Here is a 24,047-nt window from a genome sequence, read left to right on the forward strand (position 1 = left end):
ATCCCATTATCCCTGTCATGAGAGTAGAGGCTTGGGGCAAGAAAATGCAAAGAATGTATGGAGTTCTGCTCTTAAGGAGTCACTGAAGGGAACACACTAAATGGGTCCTAGCAAGACAGTGGTATGGGCTGGCTGGAGAATATAATTAGAGTCCCAGACCACCAACACAGTTCTGCAGATCAGAATGCATTGGACTCTGCATGAAAAACAGTAACAGAATTTACAAGAAGGTTTCAGTTAGAAATATGGCCAGTGTAATCCTCTGCCATGAGCAGGAAAATTTTTTAAGGTTATGGGAATGCCAGATCAAGATGGAGCAAAAATAGATCTAAAGCTCGAATTGCCAGGACTATAATTATGGAAGTGACTTTTGTCCTTGGAACTTCTTAAAAGATAGCTTCATAGATCCATGAGAGGAGTGTCTGTGGAATTTGGAATTCTCCCCTCAAGCTGGCATGAAATCAGTTCATCTGAGCCAGTTACCATTATACAGAGCTCCCCATACTGGCCAGCTCTGAGGTTGTACATGTTCACTAGCTGCCTGGTTTTCATTGAAGGCACGCTTTCAGACCCTCGGGCACACAGTGCAAGTTATACTCTTCACGAAGGATAAAGAATCCAGTGTAACCTATATAGTTCAGACCATTTCTGTGCTTGACCTGTTTTCACATTCTGAAATATACCTGGTTCACTGCCAGTTCTCACCAGACGTTATTCATCTTGCCAAAACAAATTATCATCAGAAATTTGCATGCGTACCATCGTCTAACATCAAATATCAGCCCTGTTTCTTGGACAGAATAGAAATTAAATAAATATTAGCTGCACGTGCCAATGACTGGATTATTTCCATAACGTTTTGACAAGTAGTTGCAGATTTCTGAGAAGGATGATGTGATCTCCTTCTGATCGGAGTGCCAAGGCTGACCACTAGGCATTGGGCAGAGAGCACAGTGGTGCACTGAAGATCCTTAAGCTAAAGATCCTTCATATTTATTTGTAAATATTGCTAATTACAATTAACCACTTAGCTCTTTGTAGTTTACAAAGCACTTTTGCAAACAGACATACCTGACCTCAAGGACATAGTACATAAGCCGGCTTCCATTATCTTCAGCTTTTTCCCACTGTATTGAATCTTTACTCCCTTCTAATAATTTTGGAATGCCTGGTTTACTTGGGACTCCAGCTTTGGAAACATAAGAAAGTACTGATTGGTATGTCGGAAGTAGAAAATATTCTGCATAACATCTTTCCACAGAATATATTTACTGAGAGGAAAGTCAAATACATTAATGAAATATTCAGAAATATTCTCATACGAGTGCATATTTCTAAATGAGTATCTGAAGTTTTTATTAGTGATGGATTAGATGGACCAGTGATAGGAATAACATTATTATGTTAGCTCACCACAAAATAAGTGATGTGAATAAAGAAAACTGTAAATTTTGGAGCATTTTCCCTTTGATTCTTACAGGGATCAACTTGGAGTTACAGTATACCTTTTAAAACACTAATTAGCATTCTTTTTAGATTTTTTAATTTTTAGCATCTAGAATACAGTAGTCAGTAAGTTAATATTTGTTGAACACTCAATAACACCATTTAACTTTTGTTCTCAATGCAAAATGTCACAGATAGACAAGAAAGTAGAGAATACTGGAAGGTGAAATCATCTTGCTCAGTTCAGGATTCTGCAAAACCTGGTATTATCTCAGTATTATCTCATTAGTGCCTGTAAAGACTCCTGATTCTTTTCAACTCTTACCTCAAACTCTAGAAATAATTTACTCCTCTTCAAAAAGAAAAGAAAAGAAAAAGGTTAACCTCTAGCATTAGTGAAATAAGTGATAAGAAACTCATTGAGAAACTTACAGGGCTTTTTGAGTATTGAGGATTATTGAGGCTATCAGTACTCACCTTTTGTCTTAAAGCTTTCTGGGAGTGAGGTGCTATTTTCTCCAGTCCTATAAACCACCACTACGCGGATGTTATAGGACATATAAGGCTGTAGATCTGTGATGCTACAGACATAAGTAGGGCCTTGGATGCATGAAGTGTTCACACGGTAAAACTCATTATACTTCCACTGGAAAAAAGAAGTCTCAATTAATATTTTTGGTTCTTTAAGAAAACCTTCTTAAGCATAGAAATTCACAAGTCTATGGCAAGCAATTAAAAATTTAAATAAAATTTATTTTCAATTAAAATAAGTGCTCCTTTATGAATGTTTGATCCCAAACATTATCTCCACCACTGACCGCCATTTTAAGTTTGTGACAAGCTATAACTGACTTGAATAACGGTTCTTAGGATGAGTTCAAGGTGGGACAGGCACCTCTTATTACATAGATGTCCTTAGGGAAGATCTGGACCTTGGCTTTTTGTTATCCCTCCTTGGAGACACCTACATTAAATTAGGATGGCTGAGAATGCAAATCCATAGCTGAGGGACCATGCTGGATCAAAATAATGGCATTTTCAATTCCATGGATTTGTTAATTTCAAAATTATAATGTTTTTACACATTTTGATTCTATCAACAGGTCTACAGTGACTTATAAATTAAAACATGTAGTTTTTCCCCTCAAACTCTTTTCAGTCTAACCAGCGTTCCTTATTTTTTATACATATGAAGCCTAGTTCCCTAAAAGAGGGAAATTTTTGTCTACCATCACTCAGTCACTGAGTAGAAATGTTAGAAGTTAAATATAGGAAATCTTACTTTAATTCCAATGTAGATACTGGGTCTCTAATTATAGCTATCTTACACTTTCTTTGTGCACGGCTTTTGAAAAATCTGTGTATTTGGACCCTTCACGTGTTATTTGAAAATGGTGATTTTTTTTTCAATGTACAAATAGGGAAAGACAGAGGATGTGGCATTTTGTCAAGGGTTCTTAGTGTATTTTCTCCAGTAGAGTTTCCTAAGAAGGTCAGTTTCCATAAATAAACCTTACTTTACATCTCGTTTTTCATTTAGCACTCACAAGGTCACATCATTTCATTGGATGGACACTTTATATTAGTTTTCTATTCAACTAGGAATGATTCCTACAGCACCTTCAAGAAGTAGACCACCTTGTTACAAAAAAAAAAAAAAAGAGGAAAATGGGAATGGAAGGAATGAAAAAAAATTAAAAAACAAAAATACTGATGTCCAGGCCATTGTCTGCTAAACTCATAAATGTATCAATCCTACTAAAACATACAGGCTAAAGAAACAGATGCATTGGATCCCTAATATCTACTCCAAACTGAGGGAAAGAAAGAGGGACAGACAGACAGACAAATATTGATTTCTACCTCAAAAATTTTAGCCCTTTGTGATCCTGCCTCCTTAATAATCTGCTATATAAACTACCTTAAGTGAATAGATGGCCCAACATTCCATACCCTCCAGAAATTATCAAAGCTCCTTGAAGGTCAGATGTTTGACCAAGGGTTCTGCTGGAAAACAGTAGACTATTGGCCTTACCACAGCAATGAATGTTCTGGGCAGACCACCAACTTGGGGAGGTGCCACAGCTACCCCAGTAAATCACAGTGGAGTCAAGACCTTCCATTTGTTAGAGGCCAACAAGTGCAGGAGTGAAAGCTACCACAGAGAGATTTGAAAATTATTTGGATGGGGGGTGAGAAGGAAATGGTGCAGCCTATCATGTCTCAGAGACCAGAACTTCAGAAATGTAGGAATTTTCCTGGACAATTGAGAAAAACTCAATTTGAATGCACAACCAGGAAAATAATTTACCAGAGTGAAACTACTTGTTTCTTCTCCTTAATCTCAAATTAAATATGTTCTTCTTCCATACACTGTTGTGATTTAAAAAAAAAAAAAAAAATCTAGGGGCGCCTGGGTGGCTCAGTCGGTTAAGCGGCCGACTTCGGCTCAGGTCACGATCTCGCGGTCTGTGAGTTCGAGCCCCGCGTCGGGCTCTGTGCTGACAGCTCAGAGCCTGGAGCGTGTTTCCGATTCTGTGTCTCCCTCTCTCTCTGACCCTCCCCCATTCATGCTCTGTCTCTCTCTGTCTCAAAAATAAATAAATGTTAAAAAAAAAATTAAAAAAAAAATCTATGGAATTTAAGACCTAGATAGAAATTTAGCCTTGTGCTTTAATTCCTTCATTTTCCACATAAGGAAAATTTGACAGAAAAGATGAAAATTGGAAATTTATCTTTTTCTCCTCCTTTCTAAAAAAAAATTCTTAATTAAAAAGACACATATTCACCCTTATCAGTCCCCTCTTAGAGTTTCAGTATGGAGTTATACCATCATTCCCAGGTATCCTATCTTTATGAGATAGGTTCAAGTTGCTCTAAAGATATAGAACTTTCTGACTGGAGGTACTCAACAACCCTCTCGGAACACAGCCTCCTACTGTGCTCATCAGTTAGTACTTGTAGATGGTCACATGTGATGATTACTGTATCCCACATTTTCAGTTTCATGATGTTCTAAGTGGTATATCTAGAACCTGTTTTCAGCAAGTGTAGGGGAAGTTTTGAAACAAACAAAAAAAACCTTGTGTGAAAGTCACAAGGACTGAACCAGACAGTCCCAGAACTCTGTCTTTCTCCCAAACTTTGAGGAGTGGGGTAGGTGTCTTAGTGACTCACATTCCTTCCATGGATAGCACCCAAGTAGGACTGCTGTAGGATGAGTCAACCCCTGTGGCTCTTCCCTGCCTGGCTGGTGATATCTGACTCACTACAGCACCTGTCTGGATCTCCGACTTCTCATCAGTAACAGGAGGGGCTTAGAGTCACCAGCTATAAGGTCCTTCCCCATCACATTTCTTTGATGTCAGAGGTAAACTTCACATCCCCCACTTTGCCTTTAAACTGAACTGCACTGAGCTTCCTTAAATGTCTAATAAAAGGTGATCCTCCAATTTCTCCAATTTAACTGCATTTTTGTAAGATGACACTTTTTTAAATAGGCAGCAAATCATCACAAGCACGCTCGATGAAAAAAGTCCAATAAACTATAGCTTTTGGTTTTATGAACTCGACATTCACTATTGTTTCATAGTTTTCATGGATTTTATCTTAAAAATGTAAGATCATAGAAAAAAATCTTACATAGTGAAATTTAAAAACATCCTGGGAAGCAACTCCATTTTTGAAAAAAAAGTGAGGCCATGACTATACTGATTTGTTTTTGTTACAACTGAACAAAAGATTCCTAACCAAACTTTACAAATGTAGACACACAAAATAAATAATACTGAAAATGAAATGTAGCAATTCTAAAAAATAATCCAATTTAAGTGTACCAATACAAAAATCAACCTAGACTTTCCTCAGCAGTGAATTAATTAGATTAATTGATATTTGAAATTCAGTGGATATTTTTATATAGTTGAAGCATGGAGAATTTTGGATGAAGAGCCATTTAAAGTTTATAAGCCAAGGGGTGCCTGGGTGGCTCAGTCGGTTAAGCGTCTGACTTCAGCCCAGGTCATGATCTCATGGTCCGTGAGTTCAAGCCCCCCGTCGGTCTCTGGGCTGATGGCTCAGAGCCTGGAGCCTGCTTCTGATTCTGTGTCTCCCTCTCTCTCTGACCCTCCCCCGTTCATGCTCTGTCTCTGTCTCAAAAGTAAAATAAACGTTTAAATAAATAAATAAATAAATAAATAAATAAATAAATAAAGTTTATAAGCCAAGATCCAACTGGTTCAGAATAAACTGGTCTTATATTTTATTTCTCTCCTGTTGCTATACAGCCTTTAAATGGTTGAAAGAACATTTCTAGACAAGGATTTGGGTTTTGTTTGCTTGTCCATTCCTTTTCTTTTTCTTCATTGGAAATACCAAATTGCTGGACACTAGACAGCCATGCTGATAACATCTAAACTAAGTAAAATATTATGAAAACCAGTAAACCGTAGCTTATAACCCTTTCCACGGAGCCTTTTAAGAGCAACCAATGTCTCTAGGAATTCTTTCCATCAGAAATGAGTCTAGATAGATTCTGTAAATGGCAAGCCAGCCTAAATCAATGAATGTTGTCAAATATATTGTTGGTTTATACAAGAGAATACTCTAGAGATATGAAAAAAGGTCTTCTAATTTATCCCATAGCACAAAACATAGATTTGCATTAAAAGAGTATGGTGAGATCTACCTTCTGGAGTTCAAACCAAAATCTGATGAGGTTAACATTAGATGGAGCCTTCCATTCTAATTGCAAACTAGTGTTCTCTGGAACCAAGGCACAGGGTTTCTCTGGTGTGTCAAACATTTTGACAGTGACAGGATGACTCTCGGCACACCACATTTCCTCAGCATGGCAGGCCAGAACCTTTTTGTAAAAAAGAACAATTGCTTAACCTTTTCGGAACCTTGCACTTGAGCATGGCAATAAAAGTGCCCCATACACTTACTATACCTTTAACACATATGGTTTTCCACCAGATAGTCTAGTAACAAGGAGAGAGAGCTTTCCATTCGGATATTCACTTTGTCTTAGAGGAGTCTCTGGAATTAGGGCCAGATGTGAGATTTCCAGCTGATAGCGAACTGACTCCATAGGTCCATTTGGCTTGTGAGATTCTTCCCAGGATACAAGTAGGCGGGTGTCTGACTGCACAGTTGTGTTAATGAGCCTAACTGCTTCTGGCACTGAAATAAATAGCAATGCATAGTAAGGGATATTGCATCAGCACTGAAAGATGGAAGAAGGAATGGGGTTCTGGTTGAGGAATAATCATATCATGTGAGCAGAACGAATGGCCAGTATTCTAAAGGAAAGCCAACCTCTTATAAAATGGTAAGTTAACAGGCTGCCTGAAAGGCTCTTGCTTATTTTTGCCTAATGACTAAATCATTCTCTGACTCCAGCTCAATGATATGGCCAATGATGATGAACAAACCAATTCAGATTAGTTTTGGGAATGTCATCAGAGACCTCTGAAAGAAATGGTGTGACCTCAAAATAATCACCACCTCTCAGAAAACCTTTTTAGATCTAGATTCATTTTCTTTCAGGCAATGATGCTATTTACTTTAAATCTCAAGTGTCCTGAGTAAAATTCACACAGAGAAAAGGCTTAATTCTGCATCGCCACAGGATGAGACCTGTGAATATGTGGGGAGAGGGTGACACTATGTGGTGAGACTGGAAAATGTGTTTCTTGGTCAAACAGTATTGATTCTGATGTTTCACCTTCTAGTTGTGTTCCATTCTGATGGAGTATTATTCATCTTCTGTTGTTAGAGCAAAAACCAGGTTATCAGAGTATTGTCAATAATACATTTTCTTATTAAGTTTAAAAAGCTCACATAATAGAGATTACTTAGCATCCAAATTTTAAAAACCACAAATAGAGATGTATATGTCACGTATATCACAAAATGCCTGTCTAGAAACCCACCCAAGCCCATAACTCACCTCCACTTTTAGTTTTTCCCCAAATCTCCTTTCCCAGAGGTAACTGTTCCACAGCGTCTGAATAATAATTCTTTACAGCTGTCTGTATCACATATGTTGAAAATGGTTGTAAACCTTCAATACAGGCTATCCTCTCCTGAAATTCCTGTAATTAATTTTTAAAACTCAATATCGGATTCTTATTTTTTCATACAAATGAGGAGAAATTAGCCAAAGGGATACAATAATTAAAAGACCTTTTAAGTTAATTTATTTTTTGATATTGGATCAAGAGAATGATAATGTTCACTGCCCTAATCTGCCCAGACCTGAGTTGCTTACTATCTCCAAGAATCAATACCAAATGATCAGTCAATTTTCAATGACATGCTCATTTCACATAGGAAGCTAAGTTCTCAGAAGAAGATACTAATTCACTAGCTTTGCATACAAAGGTCAGCAAGATGGTATGGTAAAGATGTGACACAGGGGTGCCTGGATGTCCAACTTTGGCTCAGGTCACGATCTCATGGTTCGGTCCATGAGTTCAAGCCCAGTGTTGGGCTCTGTCCTGACAGCTCGGAGCCTGGAGCCTGCTTCGGATTCTGTGTCTCCTCTCTCTCTCTGCCCCACCCTGCTCATGCTCTGTCTCACTTTTCTCAAAAATAAATAAACATTTAAAAAATTGTTAAATAGATTTGACACATAAGTGAATATGATAAAATATTTGGCTGAATGACTTAATCATTATTAAAGGTAAAGTTTAATAAAATAAAAACACTGTCCTTAGACCAACAGTTCTCAATTTTGGTTGTATTTTGGAATCAACTGGAAAGTTTTAAGAAAACACTTGTGCCTGGGTCCCACCCCCAGAGATTCTGATTGCATTGGTCTGGGGTGAAGTGTGGGCCCAGAGGTTTTTAAAACTCCAATGTGCAGTCAGGTTTGAGACCCATTGCCTTTGACCCATATTAATCAATGTGTAGGATAGACTGGCTGTGGTAACAGAAACATCCAGTGCCACCGGCCTAATCTTGGTCAGCCAAATGATCCAATCTGTCTCTGAAACATTGAAATGTGTAAAGAGAGGTTAAAATAGACGAAGGAAATAATAAGAATCATGTGTCCTTTCTGGTGAAGTACATAGTGTTTAACTTCCAACAGATGATGATGGTCAATTTCACCTCTTGATGTGGTTGAATAGCAAGCACAGAGCAAAATATTGAATACATATGACTCCATCACAAGGACAACTGAAACATCAGTGCCAACAATGGAGTGAATTGTGTCAACTAATTCATCCACTCAAGAAATAACTAGTGAAAGCCTCTACAAAGCCAACTACTATGCTAGGTGCTAAGAATACAATGATGAAAAAAAAAAACCCGACATACTCCCTACATAACAGCATACAGGAAATGACAGACAAAAATAGAACATACCATTTTTATATTAAATAGATGCTATGGAGGAGGGTTATACAGTAATGTTCTTTCTGTCTAATCATTTCTTACCCTTCAATCTGCAATCTGCTGCATAGTTAATAAAAACAGGTCTCTATCACTTTCTGGGGATAATTAGGGAAGACAACAAACCAGTTCTCCCAGGACACTCAGGAAACTGTCACTATGGCAATCCACCACTGGTCATAGTTAATAAATATATATCCTTGAAGCTTAACTCCCAGACAAGACTAGAACACAACTTGCTTTGATGGATCAGCCGTAAAAGTTTGCACAGGAGCGTGCTTCAGGATATAATATAAAAAACAGTTTACTGTGAGCGAGAATTTTATATCAGAAACAGGTATCTTGTGAAAAGACAAAGACCACCAGCTCCCATCTTACCAGCATTTTATATTTCAGCCCAGAGCTATTTTTCCCGCCATTAACTTCTTGGTAATAAACCAGGTATGTTGGAGTAGGGCAAGTGATGCTGTGCCACGCGAGATTTGCCCTGGTGGGCGGTAATCGGATTGTGAGGCTGCTGTTAGTGGTGTTAAGTATAGTCGGCTCTGCGACATCTGAAGCTAGACACAGTAATGCTTTATCTAAAATAATAAGAAAAGGTTCAAAATATACACATATTTCATACATATATGTATGAAAGAGGAACAGCAGATTTATTTAACATCAAGGGTAATAACACGTTTTTATACTTGGCTGACAAGGTGTGATATATTGAAGTATTGGAAATGTTATTCAGGAAAGAAAGACGGGTGTTTTTCCCACACATTTTGAAGTTGTTAAATGCCTCAGAAAAAAGGGAGTAAGGTAACAGATCATTGATTAAAATTTCCAGCAGGGGGAGCTAAAGTACACTGAATAAGGTACACAGATCACAGCAAAATCAAGCTGAGCCTTTTTTTACTTTGAAGGCAGTAGTGACAGCACATTAGTCAAATTGGGAAGGGGGCACCTGGGTGGCTCAGTCTGTTAAGCGTCCAACTTCAGCTCAGGTCATGACCTCGCAGTTCATGGGTTCCAGTTCTGCTGTCAGGCTCTGTGCCGACAGCTCAGAGCCTGGACTCTTCTTCGGATTCTGTGTCTCCCTCTCTCTCTGCCCCACCCCCACTTATGCTCTGTCTCTCTTTCTCAAAAATAAATAAATGTTAAAAAAAAGTTTAAATATTAACCATATTTTTAAAATTAATTCCAGTTTAAAAAAACTCATGCTAGCTTTAGAACTTTTATTTTTAAGGACGTGCGGGTATATGTGTGCGTTCCAATTTCAAACAGACTTTTAATGGACTTACCAAATCTCCTAAATTTCTCAAAATGAAAAGTGAACTACTTTACCAAAATAGGCACCTGGCTTATTTATAAATTCTCCCATTTTTTTCCTATTTTATAACTGAATACATTTAAGCAGAGAGAGTTTGTTCAATTCTTTCTGCCCCTCTCTAGGGGGTAATTGTGCTTAATTTAAAATGATATTGCCACCCTAATGGCAGATAGCTTGAGAAAAAACTAAAAACCTCTTTAGGTTTGAAGGCCACCCTCAGTGTATGTAATGTTTTTAATTTTGGTCGGTTGGCTTTTAGAGTTCAAACTTTTTTATTAGTATTATGACTCTCAGAAAATATATAGCTCGTTCCGCCATAGTGCCATCCACGCATTCCTAAAAGTCATTGCATTATACAAAACTGTACAATAAAATCCACAGGGTCTCTGAGGGAGACAGAAGCACAACACTAAAAAACTTAACGAGTGACACATTTAAAAAAAGGGAGGAACTTAGCAAAAATGATAGCACACACGTACACATGATGAACAGTTGACATGCATAATACCACAACAAATAAAGCACACTTTACCTTGAAAAAGACCTGAAATTTTATGCAGTGCTTTTTGACACAACGGGGATTTCTAAAAATATTGTCAGAGGAGAAAAAAAGACAGAAAAGAAATTATGAGAATGCAAAGAGAAAAGGAGACAGACAGAATGATAGACAAGGGTTTCCCATGTCTAAACTCTCTAGGACGACTCAAGTCATGTATACACACGGAGATCAATTGTGACCCAGGGCAAACAGCAATCGCAGCGTGCACCCATCCTGGCAGTTTGGATCAACACTGAGCACACAACGAAGGGCTTGAGGGGGCAGCCTGGAGGAGATATTCTGAGACTTTTCTGCCCCCCCCCCCCCAGACGGGAGAACGTGCTGATGAACAGTGTGATTTTATTACCTGGAAAAGGCTGCAGAACTGAACTGTAAGCCAAGATATGCTTACTCCCTTGGGCCTTCACCTGGGAGAGGATGGCCCCATTGCTTTTCTTTGCTTGATAAATCTGTGTGCTGTCCTTTGCTGAGGAGATCCAGTAGAGAAATTCCCCATCCACAGTTAAACTTTCAAGCATTTCTCCTGCTCATGAAAAACATCAAATAAAGAACAGAAACAACAAAATACGTAACTCACGTTTTCTACTCAAAACAATATGTGAAATCCTTTTTCTGTATTGTAACTGCTAATTTTTAATCTTTCTATCATTTCAATAAGAAAAAAAAAATACCACCTTTGTTTTATGTCATTAGGCCAAGGATTTTACAGATGTTTTCTCATTTTAGTTCCATACCAAGCCAATAAGGTAAATACTATTATAATTGGCCTCATGTTCTAGAAGTGTAAACTGAGGCTTTAAGGAGTTCAATAATCTCCTCAAAGGCCACAAAGTTAGTAAAGACCAGAGCCAAGATTTTCAACTTAACCTGTGTGACTCCACATCAAACAATACCTATTGGAACGGAGGTGTTGGACAACGGGCCCAGGGCTGTGTCTTGCTCAGTATTTTTTATCAGTAATTTGGAATAAACACAGGGTAAGTACACTTACCAATTTTGTAGATAATACCTGATCCTTGCTGACACTAGTATGTTCAATTACTGACTTAAACTTTGAAAATATCTCTACAAAATCAGGAAATGGATTGAAATGTAATAGGAATAAATGTGACACCCTAAATTCAAGTTTAAGATCAATTCTAAAAATAACAAATGAAAGGAATCTGGCTTAATAATAGTTAACATGAAAAAAACTATGGGTTTTTCAAACGGCAGGCAGCCAAAAGACCTGATGCCACCTTCAGCTTCAATAAGAGAAGACAGAGGAAGTCAGAGACCCCCTGCGCTAACCAGAACACATCGACAGTACAGGGGGTCATTATGGGGGTGACACTTAAGAGGATATTAAGCAGCTGGAGTGAAACAACAGGAGGGTTACTAGGGCAAAGAAAGATCTAGAAGCCACCTCATGTGAGGAGTAGTTACAAATACATGAGTTTTTCCTCCAAAGGAAAATGAGCTATGACAGAAGTCACTACATACTTGAATGGCTATCATGTAGAAAGTGATTGATTTATTCTGTATAAAATTAGAGGTCAGAACTCAGATCAATGAATGGGAGAAATGGGGAGAAAATTTTGGCTAAATGTAAGGAAAAAAATCTAATATTTAGAATTATTCAAAAAATAAAAAATTTCCTTATGAAGACATATTTTTTTTATAAATGGGTATTATTCAAGCAAGGGTGTTTTTGTAGAGGGGATTTCTTCCAATATCATTCCAGCTAAAACATCTCTAAAGTCATTCAAATTTTCTAATTTTAGGGTTATAAATTTCAATTATGGATTCCTGAAAGACTAACCAATTCTATATCTATAAGATAATGGCCTACTAGATAATTCTTGTGTATCAGATGGTAAAGAAAATTTATTCTGACACTTGTTTAAATGGTAAGAAAGACTTTAGTTAAGACTGTTGCAATATTGCAATAGGAGAGAGAGATGTGCTCAACTTCACATACAACAAAGAAAGCTGGGGATTCAAAGCCAACAAGCAAAATTATGGGGTCAGTGGATAGAAAATTACTAAGAGAAGACATCGAGGGTAGGGAGATTCTTGCTAATCTTCCTATGATTTTTGCTAAAGGCAACCCAAGAAATCAAGTGTGGGAGATGAAGGACTTGATCAGATACCAAGGGTGGAGGGGTTATCCCTAAACTGATTTAGCAAGATTCTTGCTAAAACTAGACTCAACAATGACAGACAAGGAAGACTCAGGTCAAGGCCCAGTTGAGAAAAGGGGAACATTTGATCAAGGAAGGAGTCTGTGTCACAGATTCAACAGAAACAAGTAATTCTCCTAATACGAGAAGTTCAAAATATATCTCTACTCTTAAGCCCATTGAAAGTATATTAGAAAAGGCTCTGGGTAACATGTCAACAAAATCATGTGTGCAGTTTTAACACACACACACACACACACACACACACACACACACGTTTGTAATTTCAAAACTTTACTATAAAGACCAGCAATGTCCAAAAACACTTCTGATGATGGCAATATTTTATGTCTACACTGACCAATACAGTAACCATTAGCCACTTGTGGTTTGAGTATTTAAAATGTGGCTAACATGACTGCGGAATTAAACTTTTAATTTTGTTTAATCTTAATTAACTTGAACTTAAATCACATGTGACTAGTTGCTAGTACCTTGAACAGTGAAGAGTAGACTCTTAACAATGTATGGAGGTATTTAGAGTGCATTTTTTTTTCTGCTGCAATTACTCCTAATTAGGAGACCTCCAAATCACTTCAGACATTTAAGTATTTCCTCCACAAGCACGTGATGTCAAGTATTGATAAACTCATGCTGAACGTGCAGTCAATGAGATCATCAAAACAGAAGTAAAGTAGGGTACTGGTAGTAAGATCACAGATGTTGTAGTTAGGCCCACTTTCCAGCCGCAGATCCTCCTCTAATTGTAGCCTTTTGGACAAATACCTTACCTTTCTGGGTCTCAGTTTTCTCATCTATAAAATGAGCATACTATTTTCTACTTCATCAAGGTGTTTTGAAAATTAAATGAGATAATACATTTGGTAGCTTGGTTAGGCTATGTAGTTAAACTTAATAAATTATAGCTCTACTGTTAATTATAAGATAACAACAACAATGAAACCACAGATCCAGAAAATTGTGTGAACGTCTGTGCACAATTTGCCTGGAAACAACTTGACTTGAATTCTTTGGGAACATTTGGCATGGTCCAGAGCAAATAACCATGTGTGTATTCTTTTGAATACATGTAGAATGCACACCCTTTTTAATTGAACAGGAAGGGCCACCATCACTAATGGGTATCTATGTACACACATAGATATCTTACCAAGCAGAGTAGGCACCATGATAACTCGCCAACACCGACATCCTTCCAGATCCATGGCCCAGATCTCTTGCCCTTTGACAAAATATATCTGTGGTCTCTCTAGATCAGAGGTGTCAATAGTCATTGCTCCACTAAACTCGAATTGAGTAATGCTGCAAAAACACTGTTTCCTTCCATTTGAATGGTTTGTGGCTGTGGGTGGAAGAATGTGACTCAAGGTCTGGTTGATAATACTGTAGTAGAACATCTGAGGGCCCAAATCGGAAACTTCTGTCCAATACAGGCGACTATGAGGGGAAAAAAAAGACCCTCCAACTTAATGAGTAAAGCATATTATTGCAAACGTTAGTTTCCAATGAAGATTAATCATTCCTAACGACTGGAGAGACAAACACAGCCTTTGGAGAGAATGTGTCCACATGTACAATAATCTTCTGAGATGGAGGGGGCCAAAAGCAATCTAGTTTGTACCATTTTCCCATGATTTCTCAATAAATGTGTTTACAATTAAAGCCTTGGACTAAAATGACCTGAGGGTGGTATACTGAATGGTTCATTAACGGCTGTACATGTGAAATACATTTGCCTACTTTTCATCAACACCCATCTCCATTCCCCTCCTCTCAAGTTTGTTTCTGCTTCTTAATGCCGGTTAACAATCTAGTTTCAAAATAGAATAACCATGCTTATGACACAAACAAAATACATCTTTCAGCATGAAAAACTGCTATCAGTTGGTGAACGGAGGCCTTAAAACTCATCTTACAAGGACATTAATTAAAGATGGGTGAGCCCAGAATAGCATTAGCATGACATGCTGTCTATCTCCTGTTCATCTCCTGCCACTGTCTCAGTCCTCTTCTCATCCTTATCATCTGAGGTTATTAGGAAATCCACTGGTATGAAAATCTGCTTTAGTTTCCTATTGGTAATGACCCTAACTTTAGGTTAGCCAAATTGTCAGTATGGATTAAATTTGCATATTTGCGGCTATGGGCTCATACTTAATGTGTGGAGTTACTTACTATAAGTTAATATAGCTAGTCAAGGACCGTAAGCATCTTATTTTCCCATCAATAGCTTCTAATATTAAACCAAAGATATTGTATTGGATATGCCTCTATTTCATGACAACAGAAACAGATACTCATACTTTACATACCTTAAAAAAGGATATACAGAAAAAGAGATTATTGTTGAATTTCTATTGCAAATGTCCAGCTTTCTGGGGTACTTCACCTTGTGTTCAAGATCAACATCAAATATTTGCATGCCATTTTGTGATTCTTCTAGCACAAAGTAGAGATGCCTTGAAATCCAGTCAATTGTAATAATTGTGATATCAAAGACCAGTGCATCTCGGAAAATCTTAACAATAGGTAGAAAACACAGCCAAGGAGAGAGTGGTCATTTTTTTTCCCCCAAATCTGAGGACTTTTCGGTAATCTACCATATTACTTGTTTACTGCACTTCTCTGTAATCCAAAACGTCAATAGCTCTGTACTGTGTACCATTGTAACACTGGTCCTCTTCTCTTCTCACATTGTATTCTTTCTCCTGGTTAGCTTCCGCTACCTTGACTTCAACTGTAATCCATAGACCAGTGCTACAAGAACAGTAGCAATATCCCTCACCGAGTTACTGATCCAAACTGACTACTGAACATCTCCATATGAATGATCCCAGGAAACAGAATTCATTACTCCACCCCCAAACCCTTCTTTTCTCCTACAGATTATATTTTCATGGATTTCCAACATCCACCTGAGCAGCAATCCTGACAAATGTGGTTCATCCTTGACATCTTCCTCTCACGACTCCCCACGGTGAATTAGTCCCGTTTGAAATATGTCCCCGATTGGTCCTCTGCTTTCTCACCTCACTGGCTCTCATTTCCTGCCTGACATTTCCTGTCTGGCTTTCTGTGATAGCCTCCTAAGTGTCACAGATTTAACGTTCTCTAAGTCATGATTCACACCACGAATGGAGAGGTCTTTCTAAAACATAACTTGATCATGTGAATGACCCACTAAATTTCTTTAATGGCTTGATGTTGGCTTCAGGATTGGCCCTCCACACCTTAGCACAGTTACAGAGGCCCATTATATTCAGGCCCCTCCCTACTACTTCAGCTTTTTCACCTGTCTTTTGTTCACCCTCACTCCCACCTTCATTCCAAGCTCACTCTATTTTCAGCCTCCTGGATGTGCTATGGCTCTCTTGTTTCCTGTCTTTGCACTTGCTACCCCTTAAGTTTTTCCCACCTTCACCTGGCTCATCTTCCCAAGGTGTCTTTCCACTCAACCACTCCAACCTGGATTGATCATCCATTTTCTGTGATGCCACCACATCCTGCCCTCAGCATAGCACGATAACGTCTTCTGTCTGTCTGTTCCACTAGCTGACACTCAATGAATGCCACCACATGCCAGGCATTGTGCTAAGTGCCTTACGTCGGTCATCTCATTTAATCTTCACAGGAACCATGTGAAGAGATGCCACAAGTTAAATAACTTGCTGATGGTCACAGATCTAGTAAATGGCGAAGCCAGAATTAAGTTCTAAATTTCAGATCCCAAAGCTCAGCCATGAATCATTACACACTACTGTCCTCCTAGTGTTAGACTAATACCAGACTGGGTTTGTTCAAAGACTGTGATTTTTTTTTTTTCTTTTTTACCTCTATCCCAGGAACTAACACAGTGCCTTAAACCAAATAAAACTATTTGCAAAATTAATCCTGAATGATATTTGCCCAAAATCTAATCACTGTTCATTTGCGACTAAATAATTACGCAACATTTGTCCTTTCCAACCATTCTAATCTTAATGGCTCGACCACTGACCAGCCTATTTAATTATAGGGTGGTGTGATATGTAAATTATCCATGTCCTTCCTTCCAGAATAGTTACATAGTGAAATACCTCAGAGCTGGATCTGTTGTGCATGTTCAGAAGGCAGAGTGAGTCTCCTTGAGCATAATATCCCATTCCATTATCAGCTGTGTAGCCCATGGTACTGATGTCTCCTTCTGCTGAAAATGTCCATACAACGTGATTTTGATCCATATCTAATAAAACGATCTTGCTGTCAAAAAGAGTCATGAGATATGGAAATGGGTTGATTTCTGAAAACAAAAAACAAGTAGATAATACATATAAGAGAAAAAAAAAACTTCCATTTGGCAAAATCCCTTGATTCACTATCAGGCTATTCTGAAATCCATGGGTCTTCTCTGGGTTCATCTACTGTTCCAGTCTCAATCAACACTGCCAGGCGCCCTAAGCTCAGATTTGTTAAGTGTGTTTGGTGATAAAAATTGGTTATTTGACTTTAACTTCAGCTCAGAAACAGCATTCATATCCCTGAGAATACCAAGGGTCAAAAATGTTTTTAAAAGACGAATTGTTTTTTGCACAGGTTTTAGGTAATGAATACCTGAGGTTCTGGAATTTACTGTGTCAGAAAATGGTCCAGGTCCTTTGGATGTGAAGGCTCGAACCTAGAGAAAGAAAAGGATACCAGAAAAATTGCATTCAACAGTGTTCTCAGTGACAGCAATTACGTTCTGAGACTGATAAATTATCGAAGGTTTCATTTCACAATTTTGGTATCAGTTATGAATAGGTTTTTTTTCTTTTTTTTTTAATTTTTTTTTCAAAGTTTTTATTTATTTTTGGGACAGAGAGAGACAGAGCATGAACGGGGGAGGGGCAGAGAGAGAGGGAGACACAGAATCAGAAACAGGCTCCAGGCTCCAAGCCATCAGCCCAGAGCCTGACGCGGGGCTCGAACTCACGGACCGCGAGATCGTGACCTGGCTGAAGTCGGACGCTTAACTGACTGCGCCACCCAGGCGCCCCTAGTTTTCTTTTTCTGTCAGGTTTTTACTTAAATTCCAGTTAGTTAACACAGTTAGTTTCCAGTGTAGAATTTAGTGATTCATCACTTACACACAATACCCTGTGCTCATCTGGACAAGTCTCCTTAATCCCCATCACCCATCTAGCCCATTCCCCACCCACCTCCCCTCCAGCAATCCTCAGTTTGCTCTCTGTAGTTAAGAGTCTGTTTCCTGGTTTGCCTTTCCTTCCCACCCCCATGTTCTTCTTCTGTTTTGTTTCTTCAGTTCCACATAGGAGTGAAATCATAGGGGTTTTTGTCTTTCTCTGACTGAATAGTTTCAAATAGTTACTTCCATCTGAGTATAAAGCAATAAATCACTAAAAGGTAAGTATTGCCCCACATTCATGCCGGTGGTGTGGTTTTTATCGTTGCTATTGTTGTCTGGAACAGTACAAAGTATTGGCACAAATCTCCCCTGCAAAAGATTTGAATTTCTAAAAAAGGTCTTTAGCTATTTCCAAAATGAAATTATGTAGAACGTTTAACAGAAACAAAACTATGCATATTATGGTAAACTCCCACAGACTGTGAAATAAACAACTAGAAGCTTTAAATAACCAAATTTACTGTACCTTTTAAAAAATGAGATTTATAAAAGAAAAATAATAATTAAAACTTACGTTGAATATTAATTATGCATTTCAAACCACTTTTACATACATTATCTCTTTTAGTTCTCACAATTACTAAGAGCAGAAACTAGACAAAATCAGAATTAAGTAAGTAACTCATCCACAATGACATACACAGAAACTGGCATAAAAATCAAGTCTTGTGGGGTTTGTATACTTGTATACTGTACCACTCTGCATCCCGCTACCAAAGCTTTTTAAAAACAGCTTTTAGGGGTGCCTGGGTGGCTCAGTCGGTTAAGCACCTGACTTCAGCTCAGGTCATGATCTTGCGGTTTGTGAGTTCAAGCATCATGTCAGGCTCTGACAGCTCAGAGCCTGGAGCCTGCTTCAGACTCTGTGTTTCCCTCTCTCTCTGCCTCTCCTTCTCACACACTCTGTCTCTGTCTCTCTCTCAAAAATAAATACGTACTAAAAATTAAAAAAAAAGAGGGGCACCTGGGTGGCTCAATTGGTTGGGCGTCCGACTTCATGATCTCACAGTCCGTGAGTTTGAGCCCCGCATCAGGCTCTGTGCTGACAGCTCAGAGGCTGGAACCTGCTTCAGATTCTGTGTCTCCCTCTCTCTCTGCCCCTCCCCTGCTCATGCTCTGTCTCTCTCTGTCTCAAAAATAAATAAAACATTTTAAAAAATTAAGAAAAAAACCAGCTTTTAGTAGACGTCTTTTATTGTGTAATAAATCATTTCCACTTCCCAACCTTGCATGTGTATAACAGCCTATAAAGGAAATTGACACCTGTAATGATGGACCCAAAAGGTAGATCCTCAAGTGCCCTCTCAGTCAACAAAGTATTAGATTATTTTTATTATACTTCTACTGTTAAATATATTTTACCATATTATACATACTACTATCTGTACATGGGGTGTGTGTATGTGTGTGTGCGTGCATCATGGTATGTACATATACCAAGACGTCTTCACTTTTGCACAAGACCACATTAAGTGAAACTCATGCATATCCGTGCATATCACCTTGCACAATCCTGTGATGACTGAGATCTGAAACTATATGTACATTTAGACAGATACACTTAACCAGAATATTTATTTAACCAGAACACACATAGTTCTCAACAAATAAGAATGTGTACTATCTTTAACTTTTATGTACAACTTCTTCGATTAGTATATGTTGAACTAATATATTAACAAAATAACTATTAAATTAGAATTTTACAAAGAGAAAACAGATCCTTAGGAAACTCAAATCTCTAAAACACTCCCCAAAGCATTATGTTCCCCAAGAAGAAATGGGAAATAATTCTAAATATGTACAACATTGTCACCTGTAAGGGCGGACCTACGCCAGCCGACTCCATCTTGTTCTGTGTCCTCCACCTTGACCACGCCTCCTCCCCTTGAGTAACCTCCCGCTCACCTGTTCAAACTTCCCGATCAAAACATGCCCTGCGACCTGCTTAACAGGACTCCAACCCTTCCCCAGCCAATCCGCCGAGGCCACGACCCTTCCCCAGCCAATCAGCTGAGGCCACAGCCATTACCTCAGCAACTGCCCCTAGGCCCCAATAAAACCTTTGTGCTTTTGAAACTCGCTCTCTCTCCCCGGCATCTACCACTGCGTCGGTGCAGGTAGGGGACTGAGCTCGAGCTAGCTCGAATAAAGGCTCTTTTGCTTTTGCATCGGACTCGGCTCCCTGGTGGTCTTTGGGGATCGCGAATTCTGGGCATAACATCACCAACTTGGTATTTAATGAAGATATGAAAATCATCAAGCCATCTATCATAAGTAGAAAGCTATTTCATATTAAAGTTAAAATGTCCAAATGGGGTGGCAGTAACTTGTTATTCTTGACTCCTATTCTCACTTTGTCGTCTAGCAGCAGCCAGACAGTAACTCTGAGATATCGACTACCTAGACCCTCAGGTTTTATTTCCAGCAGTAGCTCCAAGTTGGGGCATCCAGAGGATTCACGGTAGTGATGTGATCTGGGGGAAAGGATTCTAGCAGCTGGACTACAGAACACCACTTCCTAGCCACGCAGCTTTGGTAACTCATTGACACACCCAGGGACATGGCTTTTTATTCACAGATAGTAAGGGGATCAAATGAGATAGGAATATAAAAGCATCTACCCAGGTACACGACCTATAGTGATTACAGGGAAAAATAATGGTTTGTTCTGAATCTGAAAGCAAGAAAGCTGTCAAGCTGTCCTTTACCCTAGCTGTCCCCTCTCCCCTCTGTATCTTTGCCACCCACTTGACTTCTGTGACCATAGTGGATCTCAAATTATTGACAGAGTGGCAGAATTCTTAACCTAGTCCTTTAATCAGCCTTCTGTTTGCACCACTGAGACCCCTGTATCCCTGTTTTCACTCTTATACCTGGAAGGCAACAGTGTACCCGGGACTCATGCCTTCAAGCTGAAAAGACATCTCTGAGGGGGTTGCATTGACAGCCATCCAGTCTTCAAATGTTTTATGTGTATCTCTCTGGCTGGATATTTGATAGAACATTTCAAATCTCGTTAACACACCGTTTTCATGCGTAGGCTTATTCCATCTAAATTCCACCACAACTTCGTTCTGGTTATGGTATTTCCCACTTGGTAATATAAATATCCTGGGATTCTGGGGTGCCGACGGAACTGAAAAGCAGAGACACAGATAGGGTAGAAAAGAATATAAAGTTGACTTTTTACCATTCATGATGAGGGGATGGAGAAACAGTAATAAACACTTCTCATTCCAGAAATCGAAGCGTATCTATCTTGTTCTTCAGGAGAGAAGATTCCACAGATTTCTTCAGGAACCTATCCTGATATTTCAGCAAATCTTTCTTATCCGCAACCCAAATCCCTCTTACCACCACTTGGGCACATCTTTCTCATCTGTGCCCTGTGTAGATGAAAGGTGGCTGGTTCTCCTTAAAAATACAATATTTACTCTCATCCTTCCACAGTGATTTAGCTGGTGGTGGAAATGGCAGTCACGGGATGAAAGGCAGCAACTTGGCCTGGCCTTCAGCCAGTTCAGGATGTAAAATCCAGCATGTCACAGATCCAGGCCCTCTCACCTTGAACCCTTCCATGGAGCAGGGTATACCCCAAGAGTATGGTTTGGAGGCTACCATTTATCCTAGAGCCGAACCAAGCAATTTAATGTCTCCCAGCCCTTCAATGAATTTAGCTCCCTCTTAATCAAGAGAAATTCCTCTGCCTGATGTCCATGTCATTTCATGCAAGATGCCTGTCTTCCTTCTTCAGACTCCTCTACAAGGTCCCTTTCCACTCCAGTCACATCGCTTCTCAATGTTCAACACTCACATCATTATCCAATCTCCAGGCCTTCTTACACTGTGCTTATATGGGATACCTTTCCTTGCATCATTCCCTAGAGCCCAGCTAGAATTCCCCGTCCCCAAAGGCCTTCGGTGGCCATTCCAGTCTATGACCATTGTCACCTCCTGAGAGTGGTGGGGCTGCTTGATAGAGGTGAAGCATTCTGTCTTGTCTATTTACTCTATGCCATTGAAACTCAGTTCTCACTGTGTCATTTCTGTTATCGTTGGAAGCCTGTGTTTATCTCTCTACTGTTTTATGAGCTCCATCAGAGAAAGCACCTTTTCTTATTCCTTGTTAAGTCCCCTCAAATCTAGTATAGGACTAGCACACTGTAAGCGCTTAATAAATATTTGTCCATTTGAATAATTTCCCAACTATATTGTAAATTTCCTGAATACAAAGGCCAAATCTTTTCATTTTTTATTGCCCCCCAACATCCAGCAGAATGCTGATGACCCTAGGTCCCCAGTACATCCCCTGACAGACGCAGGCAAAACCATTTCCACGGAACAATCCTACCAAAGCTGACATCCCAAGATGATCTCAAAGAGAGCATACCTGGATTCAAATGCTAACTGCTCCAGGACCTACCCAGGCTCTACTATGTTCCTGTTGTGAGACTCATGGGTAAATATTGTTGAAAGAAACTTAACAGTTAAAAGCAAACATACAAAAAATGCATATCTATGCCTATTGAGCTCTTTCTGCCTGCCAGGTCCTGTGCTAATAAGTTCATAGTGAATAAATCAATATGATACTATCATTTACCAGCATTTGAAGACAGGACTGAGTGGAGACTTGATAAAATGGCAGTGGAAAGTCTGGATTAAGTCCCAGCTATTCTACATTGGGCAACCTCTAGGCTTCTGCTTTCTCATTTGCATAACTGAGATAGTAACACCTGTGCTACCTTTCAGGGAGCAGGGGGAGGATCAAATGCAAGGAGGAAATGATGCTCTGACACGTAATAGGTGTGCGGTAAACGTTTAATAAAGGAGTGATACATATAAATGTGCTTTGTACATTTTGTAGTGATACACATGTAAAGACACGACTACTATCCTTTTTAAAACATATTCCAAAGGAAAACATTAAATTCAGGCATGAGTTATCCACCTATGGAAGCTTCTGAGTTACCATCTGTGAGAACATCTTCAGACAAGCCTGACTTCCATGAAACTGTCCCCGCTATTATATTCCCGTTTTCCTTCTCAAGTGTTTCACAAGTTACCTGAAACAGGTTTCTGCATCATATGTATTATTATAATCAAGTGAAACAATCTTTAAGAAATCTTTGGAATATGCTTTTGGAATAAATGATGCAGACTGATACTAATGGTGTTATTCTCATCTCCAAAAAGTCATTGAAAAGGTATTGAATCTCAACACATCTACAGAACTGAAAGTTATTTTTAAAAATTATTAGCCATTTACTGTAGAGCATAGAAAATGAGGCTCTGCCCTTTTAAAAAGATCTTTTAACCCCTGTACCTGTTTCAGGTGCTCGAAGTGACAGAGATGTTTGGGGGCCCTTTCCCCAGTACGTATAAGGAGTGACAGAGAGATTAAATAAGGCATAGGGCTCCAGCCCTTCCACAGTAAATACAGGCGAAAGCTGCTGCTCACTAGCCAGGAACTAAAATATAAGAACAAAACATTATTTTCTTAGTGAGGGAGTCATAAAACCTTTTATTCCTAATGAACTAAAATCTCCAAACTTTGGTTCACTTGTGAACCAAAACGTGCAATTTTGGAAATGCTAATGTTGCTAAGTTCCATGTGGTTCCACATAGACCAGTTAAAATGTACCTAACATACCAGTCGTTAACATTAACCACAAAACAATCAGAGACTGGCTGCAAACAAGGGTTCTCAGGGGGCCCCTGGGTGGTTCAGTCAACTGAGTATCTGACTTTGGCTAAGGTCATGATCTCACAGTTCATGGGTTTGAGCCCGGCTTTGGTCTCTGTGCTGACAGCTCAGAGCCTAGAGCTTTCTTCAGATTTTGTGTCTCCCTCTCTTTCTGCCCCTCCCCTGCTCATTCTCATCCATTCTCTCTCTCTCTCGCTCTCTCTCTCTCTCTCTCTCTCTCTCTCAAAAAATAAATAAACTTTTTTTTTTTAATTTTTAAAAAACATTCTCAG

The 24,047-nt window shown here is 39.0% G+C and overlaps 1 protein-coding gene across 6 annotated transcripts in view; it reads right to left on the minus strand.

Moving 5' to 3' along the window:
- ROS1 (ROS proto-oncogene 1, receptor tyrosine kinase) overlaps nucleotides 1-24,047 on the minus strand; it is a 126,580-nt gene that overhangs the window by 39,687 nt on the left and 62,846 nt on the right. For all 6 annotated transcript variants that reach the window (XM_045057951.1, XM_045057948.1, XM_045057946.1 and 3 more), the window contains exons 21-33: nucleotides 23,395-23,539; nucleotides 20,945-21,207; nucleotides 17,495-17,558; nucleotides 16,981-17,183; nucleotides 15,217-15,422; nucleotides 14,055-14,341; nucleotides 11,068-11,244; nucleotides 9,226-9,428; nucleotides 7,400-7,544; nucleotides 6,398-6,630; nucleotides 6,134-6,310; nucleotides 1,924-2,092; nucleotides 1,072-1,189 (exon numbers count right to left, since the gene is read on the minus strand). In XM_045057951.1, coding sequence (XP_044913886.1) covers nucleotides 1,072-1,189; nucleotides 1,924-2,092; nucleotides 6,134-6,310; nucleotides 6,398-6,630; nucleotides 7,400-7,544; nucleotides 9,226-9,428; nucleotides 11,068-11,244; nucleotides 14,055-14,341; nucleotides 15,217-15,422; nucleotides 16,981-17,183; nucleotides 17,495-17,558; nucleotides 20,945-21,207; nucleotides 23,395-23,539 — 2,390 coding nt within the window. The remainder of the gene's footprint in view (nucleotides 1-1,071; nucleotides 1,190-1,923; nucleotides 2,093-6,133; nucleotides 6,311-6,397; nucleotides 6,631-7,399; nucleotides 7,545-9,225; nucleotides 9,429-11,067; nucleotides 11,245-14,054; nucleotides 14,342-15,216; nucleotides 15,423-16,980; nucleotides 17,184-17,494; nucleotides 17,559-20,944; nucleotides 21,208-23,394; nucleotides 23,540-24,047) is intronic.

Source organism: Felis catus, chromosome B2 (assembly GCF_018350175.1).
Source record: "Felis catus isolate Fca126 chromosome B2, F.catus_Fca126_mat1.0, whole genome shotgun sequence".
Lineage (NCBI taxonomy): Eukaryota > Metazoa > Chordata > Mammalia > Carnivora > Felidae > Felis > Felis catus.